The 10,811-nt window shown below is 37.4% G+C and overlaps 1 protein-coding gene across 3 annotated transcripts in view; it reads right to left on the bottom strand.

Annotated features, from left to right (window-relative positions):
- Positions 1-2,450: 2,450 nt before the first annotated feature.
- Positions 2,451-10,811, bottom strand: part of RETREG1 (reticulophagy regulator 1) — a 126,010-nt gene continuing 117,649 nt past the window's right edge. For all 3 annotated transcript variants that reach the window (XM_021702539.2, XM_021702540.2, XM_021702541.2), the window contains 4 exons: positions 8,894-9,031; positions 8,018-8,082; positions 7,649-7,775; positions 2,451-4,938 (listed from right to left, as the gene is read on the bottom strand). In XM_021702539.2, the coding sequence (XP_021558214.1) occupies positions 4,445-4,938; positions 7,649-7,775; positions 8,018-8,082; positions 8,894-9,031 (824 nt within the window). In that variant the 3' untranslated portion in view covers positions 2,451-4,444. The remainder of the gene's footprint in view (positions 4,939-7,648; positions 7,776-8,017; positions 8,083-8,893; positions 9,032-10,811) is intronic.

Genomic DNA, 10,811 nt, shown 5'->3' with positions numbered 1-10,811 from the left:
CTGCTGACAATGCTATAAAAAATGTTTCTTACCAAATTAATCATTTTACTGAAGAATTTAAACTGAGACTGCCCATGTAAAAAATTTAGATTTGAAAATATTAAAAATTAGAATTTTTTTCTGGATACTGTGACATAGCCCTTAAGATAGTTCACTTAATTGCCGAACTACTGAGGTTATGTTACACACTATAAAAGTGACAGTATCCGTGAAGATGTGGTTCCTTTTCAATCCTAAAAGATGTTGGGATGTTGATTTTTGATTATTACAAAGTTTAAAATAAGAGGAAATAAGCTCATCTTCAAGTCAGTTGAGATACTGGTATTGATATACAGTAGTCTCTTGTGATAGGCTTACTACTTTTCACATACCTATATCGCAGTAGCAACTTGTTTTTGTTTTTCTTTTTTTAAGATTTTATTTATTTATTTGACAGAGAGAGACACAGCGAGAGAGGGAACACAAGCAGGGAGAGTGGGAGAGGGAGAAGCAGGCTTCCCACCGAGCAGGGAGCCCGATGCGGGGTCGATGCGGGGCTCCATCCCAGGACCCTGGGATCATGACCTGAGCCAAAGGCAGACGCTTAATGACTGAGCCACCCAGCACCCCAGCAACTTGGTTTTTAAAAGGAAAACTTAAAAGGCTTGGTTGGGATTAACTTTTGGGGGCGTGACCAAGAATATATAACTAACATTTATTAAATGGTTTACTTATTTGAATTCTGTGTTCATAAAAAAAGTTAAGTAAAGAATTATGATTTTCAATAAACAATTTTAAAACATTTTAACTAAAACTATAGGCCTTTTGCAACCGTTTTCATCTTTTTATTCCACAGCATTTATTGGATTATGAGGCCAATATAGTGCTAGTCCCACTGAAAGAACTTTAGAGTTTTCTTATAAGCAGGTACTTGTTGACTGGCTTTGTTTTAATGTTTGAAAAGATGGCTTAGTTGAAACACAGGCAGGGGAAAAAAAAATCACTATCTTGGTTATATATAGCCTTTTTTTCTCCTGAAAGACCTTCAGACACTTTTTTCCATTCCCTCTAAAAACATCCCTGTGTGAGAGAATAATTAGTTTCCTAATTTTATGTTTGGGGAAATTGAAGTGATATTCTGGGGATGTTATGTGACTTTAACATTGTATCTTAGGAGGCCATAATATTAACATCAGAACTAGAACTCATATTTATGACATCCCATCCTAACTTAAATGCTGCAGTGGAAATGGAGGAATAATACCCAAAAATATAGTTCTGAGACTTTCTAACTTCATCATGATACAAATGACCTAGGACAACAGTAGTTTAGTAAGGGGTTTTCAGAATAATTTCCTATCTTGTAACTAATATAGCTGGAGCAGTATAAAGAACTACATCAACCTAAATTATAAACAGAAAAGGAAAATGTTTAAGTCACTTATTTCTTAAATGTAAGAATTTGCTTAATTTGCTTCTTGCCTAAAATCAGTAGTATACTGGAATTTGCTATTTTTACAGGAAAAAAAAGTTGCACTTATTTCAAATATAAGAGATGCCTAAATATGTTGAGGATGTTTGCCAATTGCAAAGCCTTATAAATATTTGTTTTCCTAGTATTCTACTACATGGGGGGGGGCAGTTTTTTAAAAATCACTTTTGAAGATTTTTAGGGTAAGAAAAGCAATGATGATTCAGAATGAGAATATAAACACCGCTTTAAGCCTGGATTGACCTTCCAAAGCAAGCTTGAACTTTTTGAGCCCTGCTTTATTGTTTCAGGTCAAAATGCATGATCAATGTATGCTATTCCCATTGTCTCATTTTGCTTAGCATTTTCTATAGGAAGAGAGCAAAATATTTTCTATACCTCCTTTACAATTAAAAAAAAAATCCATGTTTCACACTTTAATGAATGCATACATTCTCATGGTTAAGGGATATATAGTCCCCCTCTGTACTGGATCAATCATTGGGGTTTATTGTTACTCTATCTTAAAACCCGAAATAGAATTATATACAGTATATCCACCAACACACACATACACACACACACCATCCTCAACATCCCTGTTTGTCTGAATTGAGTACTGCTATTGCATTATGTAAATCTGTAACGACATATGTTCTTGAGTAAATATTGAAGTACATGTATGGTTATAATGCTACTATCCATAGAGAGCTGGTACGTCTCCTCCATATTGCTAGTAACACATTTTTCTACCCTAACAACCTCGCCATCCCCAAACCATTTTTAATTTATAGTTTGTAATATTTGATCCTTGCTTTATTGTTCCTACCACCAACTCTTTTTTTTTTTTTTTTTAAAGATTTTATTTATTTATTTGAGACAGAGAGAATGAGAGAGAGAGAGCACATGAGAGGGGGGAGGGTCAGAGGGAGAAGCAGGCATCCCGCCGAGCAGGGAGCCCGATGCGGGACCCGATCCAGGGACTCCAGGATCATGACCTGAGCCGAAGGCAGTCGCTTAACCAACTGAGCCACCCAGGCGCCCCCTACCACCAACTCTTGAGTTTATCTTTTTGTAAGCTTGTCCAGTGACTTTTAACACATTCTTTAGTTACTTGGATCAACTTCTTGTTTTCCCCTCAATGAAAAAATTGAAATGACCTGTAAACTTTTTGACTTCATGGCCAAGAACATTTTTTAAAAGCAGAAGCATACACATAAAAAAAAAAAAGAATCCTGGTGACAACTATTTTATAAATATGTGACTGTATTTTTCTTTATGTCCAGAAACTTGTATTGAATGGAATTCAGGTATATTCCTCCCTAACCCACACAGTTCATAGATCTAACACCAGGTTTTTGTACCAAAATGGGCAAGAAAATGAAGGCACAGGCTCACTTTGTATCAATAAAAGACATCAAACACAGTCATGAGGCACTAATGACATATTAAGCATAGTCAACTCACAAAAAGCAAGTGTTCAAAGTCCTCGATAACTTTTCTCCCTTTAACATTTGGCAAAATCCAGTCTAGATATTTTAATACCTCAGAAAGAAAAAATAAATAAGAGATGCCAAGTTAAAACATCAGATTATCTATATAGTCTTTTAGAAATATAAGGAAAGGAATAAAATGAAGGGAAGGGACCACAGATTCCCTATATTCTTGGATTATCCTTCCTTTCTGAGGGTCTCAGATGTCTGTACACATCTGTAGAAATGCCAGCTGTACCTGAAGATTGAAGGGATTGTTGGTAGTTGGCTGACATGGTCCCTCAACACTATTAAAAGTTTGTATCACAAAAACAAAATTGGCTTGATTTCTGCTAAACCTTTGTTAAAAGCCTAAGTCAAATTTGGTTATTTGAAGGTGATCTAAAAAGTTTAAAATAAAGGAAAAATATATTCTGGCTTCCCAGTAGAAACAGATGATATATTTAGACTTCAGGAGCAAATAAATACACCTTAAAGCCAAGCAAATTTCTCCCGTTGGAGACTCTCTACAGACCACGACAACAGTCACTGTTTTTCTACTGCTGATGACAGCATCACTCCTAGAACATACCAGGGACTAGTTTCCAAACCCTAAGAGACGTTTTCTATGACATAACATGAAAGATGAGGGTTTAACTTAGGTCTGAGCAGGCAGAATAGACCCGCACTTTACAACATCTCTATTACAAATATATGACAGTTGAACAACAAAACACAGCCCAGTCTCTGTTTACGTCAAAACCACTGTCTATGTGATATATAATTACTTGCTTTCTATGGGTTAATATCACCCATTGCCAAGACCAGAGCTGGCAGTCCATGGAGCATGCCATTTACTACAGGTAAGCCTAAGTCTATAACTGCAGAAGTAACATGGAAATGTATCAGCCTATCCAGAGTAGTTAAATCTATTTTAAAAATTTTTCCTAGGAAATTAATTTTGATAATATTTCCCAAGTCCTTCAACTAAAGATACCTTGATAATTTTTGGTGTTTTTTTTTTTTTTTTTTTACATCAGAATCTACCAAAATGTTTTAACTGTTTCCAAGTATCAGTAACAAAGGAGCTGATACTCCTTGTATTCACAACTAATTGTTACTATATCAGTGAGTTACAATAAACTGCTTTTGCATGCTTGAAAAATTAATTGTAAAGAAAAAAATAAGGAATACTTATAGGAGGATCCCCAAATTTGGTGTTTTTGCTTTAAAAACAACCTCTAATATTCATCTCTGACAACACAGTATGTATATATATGTATATAAAGTTCATTTCCATGCTTATTACATAAAAATAACTATAGGAAATATCAGTGTCAGCTGATATATATCCAATTAATTCACTGCAGAAGGGAAAATAAGAAAAAAAAATCTGAAGTAATCAGTAAAGCTCACAGTTCAAAAATTTTTTTCCTTTTCTTTTTTCTTCTTCTTCTTTTTTTTTTTGCTTGTTTGAATTTTTTTGGTGGTTTCATCTGTGTTGAACAAGTTGATTCCCACACTAAGGGCCTCCAAGTAGATTTGAAAGGAAGCCCGAAGACTTCTTATTTTGCTGTGCTTCTGCTTCTTGGTCTTGTGAAAGTCCCAATTCACTCTCAATTTGATCAAGCTCTGACTGGTCAAGTAGTTCAAAGTCATCACCTTCCTCAGGGTCTGTGTCGTCGCCTGGGCTGGGGGCAGCCTGAGAAAGGGCTTGCTGCGCGCCCTCCAACTGCTCTTTGATGGCCGCTGTCACTGCGGCCGCGATGGCGTCCCCAGCCAGGTTGCGCATCAAGTGAAAGGTTTGGTCACTGCTCAAAGGAAGGGTGAGACCAGCTACTGACTGCCTCTCTCCGCTCGCTCTGAGACCGCTGTCCAACTGCTCTTTTTTTCTCCTTTGCTCAGTGGGCAAGCCAAGGCTGAATTCATCTTCATCATTTGTTCCCATGCCATTTTCTACCGATGGAAAATCGGAAAGGTCTCGAGAGAAAACTTCTTCACTCGGTCGGTCAAGATCTGTGGAATGTATAATACAAGTTCATGCTAGAGCACCGCGATGAATTTGAAAGAAAAGAACTGTCTAAATGATAATCTGACTTCAATCCGAACCCTCCAGGCAAACTTGACATTCACCTAGCCTCCTGGTTCAGCTTAAATCAACTTAAGCACATACTGGACCCCTTTCAAATCTGGGACACTATCACTCTACAAATACACAAATACCGCATGTCCCTGCGACTTTAGTTTTCCTCTTAAGTACCAAACAGTATATGTAATGGCTTAATATTGAACCTAACGTTAGCTTGAGGTTTGACTTAACTTTTTTTTTAAAGTTTTTATTTAAATTCCAGCAAGTTAACATACAGTGTATTAATTTCAGGTATACAGTATAGTGATAACGCTTCCATACAACACCTGGTGCTCATCACAAGTGCTCTCCTTAATCCCCATCACCCATTCTGCCCATCCCCCACCCACCTCCCCTCTGGTAACCACAGGCTATTCACTATTTTAAAGAGTCTGTTTTTTGGTTTGCCTCTCTCTTTTTTTCCCTTTGCTTATTTGTCTTGTTTCTTAAATTCCACATACGAATGAAATCATATGGTATTTCTCTTTCTCTGACTTATTTTGCTTGGCGTAATACTCTCTAGCTCCATCCACATCGTTGCAAATGGCAAGATTTCATTCTTTTTAGGGCTGAGTAATATTCCATTGTATATGTGTACTGAAGTTTAAATGTTCATCATAAACAAAAGTTTCATCCTGCCCCAGGGAGGGTATTAACTTTAAGCCAATGTGGATATGCATGATCACAAGTTAAAAAAAATATTTCAATTGGAGGTTTTCACGGATTCTGGTATAACAAATGGTGAGTATTATCCTGCCTCAGCATTATTCATCCATAGAGATGTGTATCTCAGCATCTGTAACCTATGTTTGTTTAAAGCAATGAATTAAAAGAAAGTATTGCTCCTTCTATCCCATATTCAACTTAAGAGCTTATGGAGACATTTGGCTTTCCATAAGTATCGCTGAAAATGATCATGCCCTATTTACCAAACTTGTGTCCAGAATACATACAGGAACACTTTAGGATTTGGGACATTTGAAAGCAATGTCAGGTTAGTAGGCAGACAGTGATTTTATTGTTTTTCACTTTCCATAGAAAATTTTTCAGTACAACAGTTAACTCTTTACAACAAAGAGTTAAAGGGCGCCTGCGTGGCTCAGTTGGTTAAGCAACTGCCTTCGGCTCAGGTCACGGTCCTGGAGTCCCGGGATCGAGTCCCGCATCGGGCTCCCTGCTCGGCGAGGAGCCTGCTTCTCCCTCTGACCCTCCCCCTCTCATGTACTCTCTCTCATTCTCGCTCTCTCAAATAAATAAATAAATTAAAAAAAAAAAAACAAAGAGTTAAAGCCTTCTTTGTGGGTTGGATTATTGCTGCCGCTTTTGTTGTGTAATGCTTAAGAACAAAGGGTTTGCTATCCTTATCTTGATAATGTTGGGCTTGTACAGCTTGAGTTTTTTTTTTTTTTAAAGTAGACTCTTAAGTCCAATGTGGGGCTTGATCTCACAAACCCCATGATCAAGAGTCACATGTTCTACCAACTGAGCCACCAGGTTGCCCCATGAATATTCTAATACACTTTAAAGGTGAGGAAATTGAAGCCCACAGAAATTATGTCACCCGTTCAAAGTCACACAGGTAGCTAATGACAAAAGCAAGACTACACTGGGTGTTCCAGTCTCCAAGCCTGTCTTTCACACATTGCACAGCCTCCCTCCTTCCTCTAGGAAAAGAAAGTGTGTTCTTGCTTGTAAAAACACATATAAAGCAATTCATAATCTTCCATTATAACCTCATATTTTCAGTATATGGCTAAAATGACTTGAAATAATCCAATGAGGCTAGTAAATGTTAAGTTACTGCACAAGACTATTTTGAATTATATTTATCCTAATTATAAAAAAATTTTTTTTTTAAAACTAACTTTGAAGAAAAACGTGAGTGGAGTCAGCTTTAGACTTGGGGAACTGGTCCTTTGCACTTCAATCCTTTTTAATGAGGACTAGCCCTGGATGTATGGGATGAGTGTCTCTCTTCCGCTCCTTCCATTGTTGCCAAAAGTAACAGATATTTGCCACCAGACATTTCAGAAATTGTTTTCACTGTCAATTATTTATTTGTTTTCAAAATAAAGGCAGATTTGTATCTTGACTGTCTTAGATCTTTTTCTCATACTTTTAAAAAAGTAATAGCTTTTGAGATACGATTCATATACCATAAAATTTGCCCTTTTAAAGTGTACACTCAGTGGTTTTTTAATATACTCACAAAGCTTTACAACCACCACCAATACCTAATTTCATCATTACAAAAAACTCATACTAATTACCAATCACTCACCACCATTCCTCTTCCCTCAGCCCCTAGCAGCCACTAATCTACTTTCTGTCCAAATGGATTTGCCTCTTCTGGGTGTTTCATATAAATGGACTGATACAATAGGTGGACTTGTGTGTTTGACTTCTTTCACTCAGCGTAATGTTCTCAAGGTTCATCCAAGTCATGGCATGTATCAGCACTTTGTTTTTATAGCCAAGTGGTATTCCGCTGTATAGATACGCCATATTTTGTGTATCCATTCAGCAGTTGACAGAGGTAAATATTTTTGCAGATACTCATAATATTAAAAAGAAGAATATGTAGAAATGTGAGCATACCATCAGAAGTGTCTGTCTGTGGAGTGTATCCTTCTGACAGGTTGAAGGTCCCATTGTCAGTCCAGGAGACCTCGGACACGTCCGTGTCAGACACAGACAACTCTTTGGCCGCAACCGTGAGGCTAATCTGTTAACATAGAGAGCAGGGGCACATTGGAAACTTCTGGCAGAAATCTTCTTGAAAACTCCATACGAACCCCCAAACTATCAGAATAATAAAAACCAGGTGAGTAATTCTCCTTTTGAAACTGTTCAATCATCTTAGAGAAATAGGAGGAGTCCATTAGGCAAATCATTCAGCTTCAGGGCATGTAAGTAAATTTACAGTCAAACCACACAGCAACAAATGGAAAACCAAACAAAAAATACCTTAGGACAAAGAGCTGAAAGGTCTAATTCACTGTCATCTTTGTGACTTTTTTCTTTATCTGCTTCTGTTGAGAAAAAATTTAGAGGCTTTCAGTGTCCTGGTCAGCTTAGACATAGTGTACTTTATCCATTCTACAGTGATATCCTGACCCCACATTCCTCGTAGTCTCCGGTGCTTCCATTTAATTAAATGTGTGCACTCAACAAGCTTCACATATCTGCAAATGTTTGAGTTCCAAGGGTATGGTCCATATCAGTGATTCTAGTAGGGACTGGCCCAGCAGCAGCACCGCTAATGGGAACTTTTTAGAAATGCAAATTCTCAGGCCTTACCCTACACCAACTAAATCAGAAACTCTGGGGTGGGGCCCAGGACTCTATGCTTTAATAATCCCTCCAGGCGATTCTGATGCTTGCTATAGTTTGAGAACCTATAAGGTGATAGGCCAAGTTAAACAGTGAAAAAATGATCACTTTGAGTTTTCCTCTGTTTTCTTTGCCTCCCCTTGTTCTCTCCATCTCCTCTTACACGGCTCCCACGCTCGCTCTTAGCCCTAGCGTGGTTTTTTATTTGCAACTGTCCACCCCAAAATAATACAAATGAAACAAAGGAAATCATAAATAGCAAATATAGAATTATTAAATTCTTTTCTCCTTCCCCTGACAATTTGGATTAAAAAGTGAATTTCTTACGTGTTTGAGAAAAGCATAAAAGCCTAAATAAATAGGCAAAGGCTACATTACTTTGGGGGGATTAGCTTCGATATGTAATAAAAGGCTAAAAGCACTTTGAGACATATTCAAAGTGATTTCATAATAAACAGCCAGCTGACATCCCATTCCATGCATGGAATCTAAAACTCAAACTTTACCTACCAGATCTCTTACGTCTCTTCTGATTAATATATTCTCCAATTCCAAAATCTAGCTTCAGCAGAACTGACTTGATTTTGCTGTATATTTTTTGTCCAATATCATTACACTTAAACAGGGGACACAAAAATGCACACAGCACTGAAACATAAAAAGGAAGAGTGCGTCAGTAAGATGACCTTCCTTTCAAAAGGCTACCTCTGAGTATCTCACAAAAACAGTTCAGTCAGTAAGACAAATACAAGTTTTTTTCTTAGAGAAGTGCCTCTGTGAAATAAGTTCATAATTTCTATTCTTCCTCCTGTAATGAAAACATTTTCCCCTATACAACACATGCACACACACACACACGCATGCATGCACACACTATGCTTACAGTCACTGTTTTCAAAGACTTGCTATTAAATCAACTTTCTCCCTTTTATTCTTTCACCCTCAACACTGACACAAAGATTACATGCTTTTTTGACAACAGTCCTGGATTAAAATCTGCACTCTTCTTATTTGTTGAATAAGCCATTTCGCTATAGGAAAGTTATTATCTATTAGCCTCTCATCAGTAATATTGGGATAATAATATTATCTCTTGGGGTTTTGTGAAGAATAAATGAAGTGAATGCAAACCATCTGAATAATGCCTGGCCTATATCAGACTATCCCCTGGCTCTCTTCTCCTTTAGTTCCTAAACAAGGCAATCAAGGGCTGATACTCTATATGAGTTCCATCTGAGAGAATGGATTTGCGCTTTGATCATCTGCCATGGATGTTACGCATTAGGAATACATAAAGAAATGAAGCCTGACCTAGAGAATGTATTGTATTCCCTAGTGTTTACTTCTTTGTTTTTGTTAGAAAATGTGCCCATTTACCTTTTAAATAGGAGTTACAACCTCAAATATCATTAGAAGCCAAGGAAGCATATGTACATTTTAAAAGCTGGTGTAAGAAAAATGGGGAAATAACCAGGGTTAGTTCAGTGGAGAGTGCCTGTCCCATCTCAAGGTGGCAGCACCAGACCATATTTTTCAGGAGAAGATGGCAATCTATACTTTTTTTTTTTTACAGCATTTTGGAGTTATATTTGACATATAATAAATTGCACATATTTAAAGTATACAATTTGATAAGTTCTGACATATGCATACAACTAAGAAACCATCACCACAATGAAGATAGTGAACATATCCATCACCCCCTAGATTTTTCCCATCTTCCTATTAATCCTTCTCTCTTGCCTTTCCCTGCTCCTACCCACCTCATCCTTAGGCAACCATTTGTGTGCTTTGCTATTAGCTAAAGATGAATTTGAATGATGTATAAATGGAATCACACAGTGTATGTTCTTTTTTACATGGCTTTTCCCATTCAATCTAATTATTTGGAGATTTATCCAGACTGTTGCATACATCAATTTCTTTCATGCTGAGTAGTGATTGTATGGATATACCCCAGTTTGTTTACCGGTATGTCTATGGATGGACAGACAGACTGTGTTCTGTTTTTGGTTACTACAAATAAAGTTGCTGTGAACATTTGCAGACAAGTCTTTGTGTAGATATATACTTTCATTTCCCTTGGGTAAATACCTAGCTGTGGAATAGCTGGGTCATATATAGTTTTTTTTTATTTTATTTTTTATTTTATTTTTTAAAGATTTTATTTATTTATTTGAAAGAGAGAGAATGAGAGAGAGAGAGAGCACATGAGAGGGGGGAGGGTCAGAGGGAGAAGCAGACTCCCCGCCAAGGAGGGAGCCCGATGCGGGACTCGATCCCGGGACTCCAGGATCATGACCTGAGCCGAAGGCAGTTGCTTAACCAACTGAGCCACCCAGGCGCCCCGGTCATATATAGTTTTTAAGAAACTGCCAAACGGTTATCCAAAGTGTTTTTACCATTCTACCTACCCACCAACAGTATG

This window comes from Neomonachus schauinslandi, chromosome 7, assembly GCF_002201575.2.
Source record: "Neomonachus schauinslandi chromosome 7, ASM220157v2, whole genome shotgun sequence".
Classification (NCBI taxonomy): domain Eukaryota; kingdom Metazoa; phylum Chordata; class Mammalia; order Carnivora; family Phocidae; genus Neomonachus; species Neomonachus schauinslandi.
The sequence above is the reverse complement of the archived record's forward strand: the minus strand, read 5'-3'. Positions and strand labels throughout refer to the sequence as shown.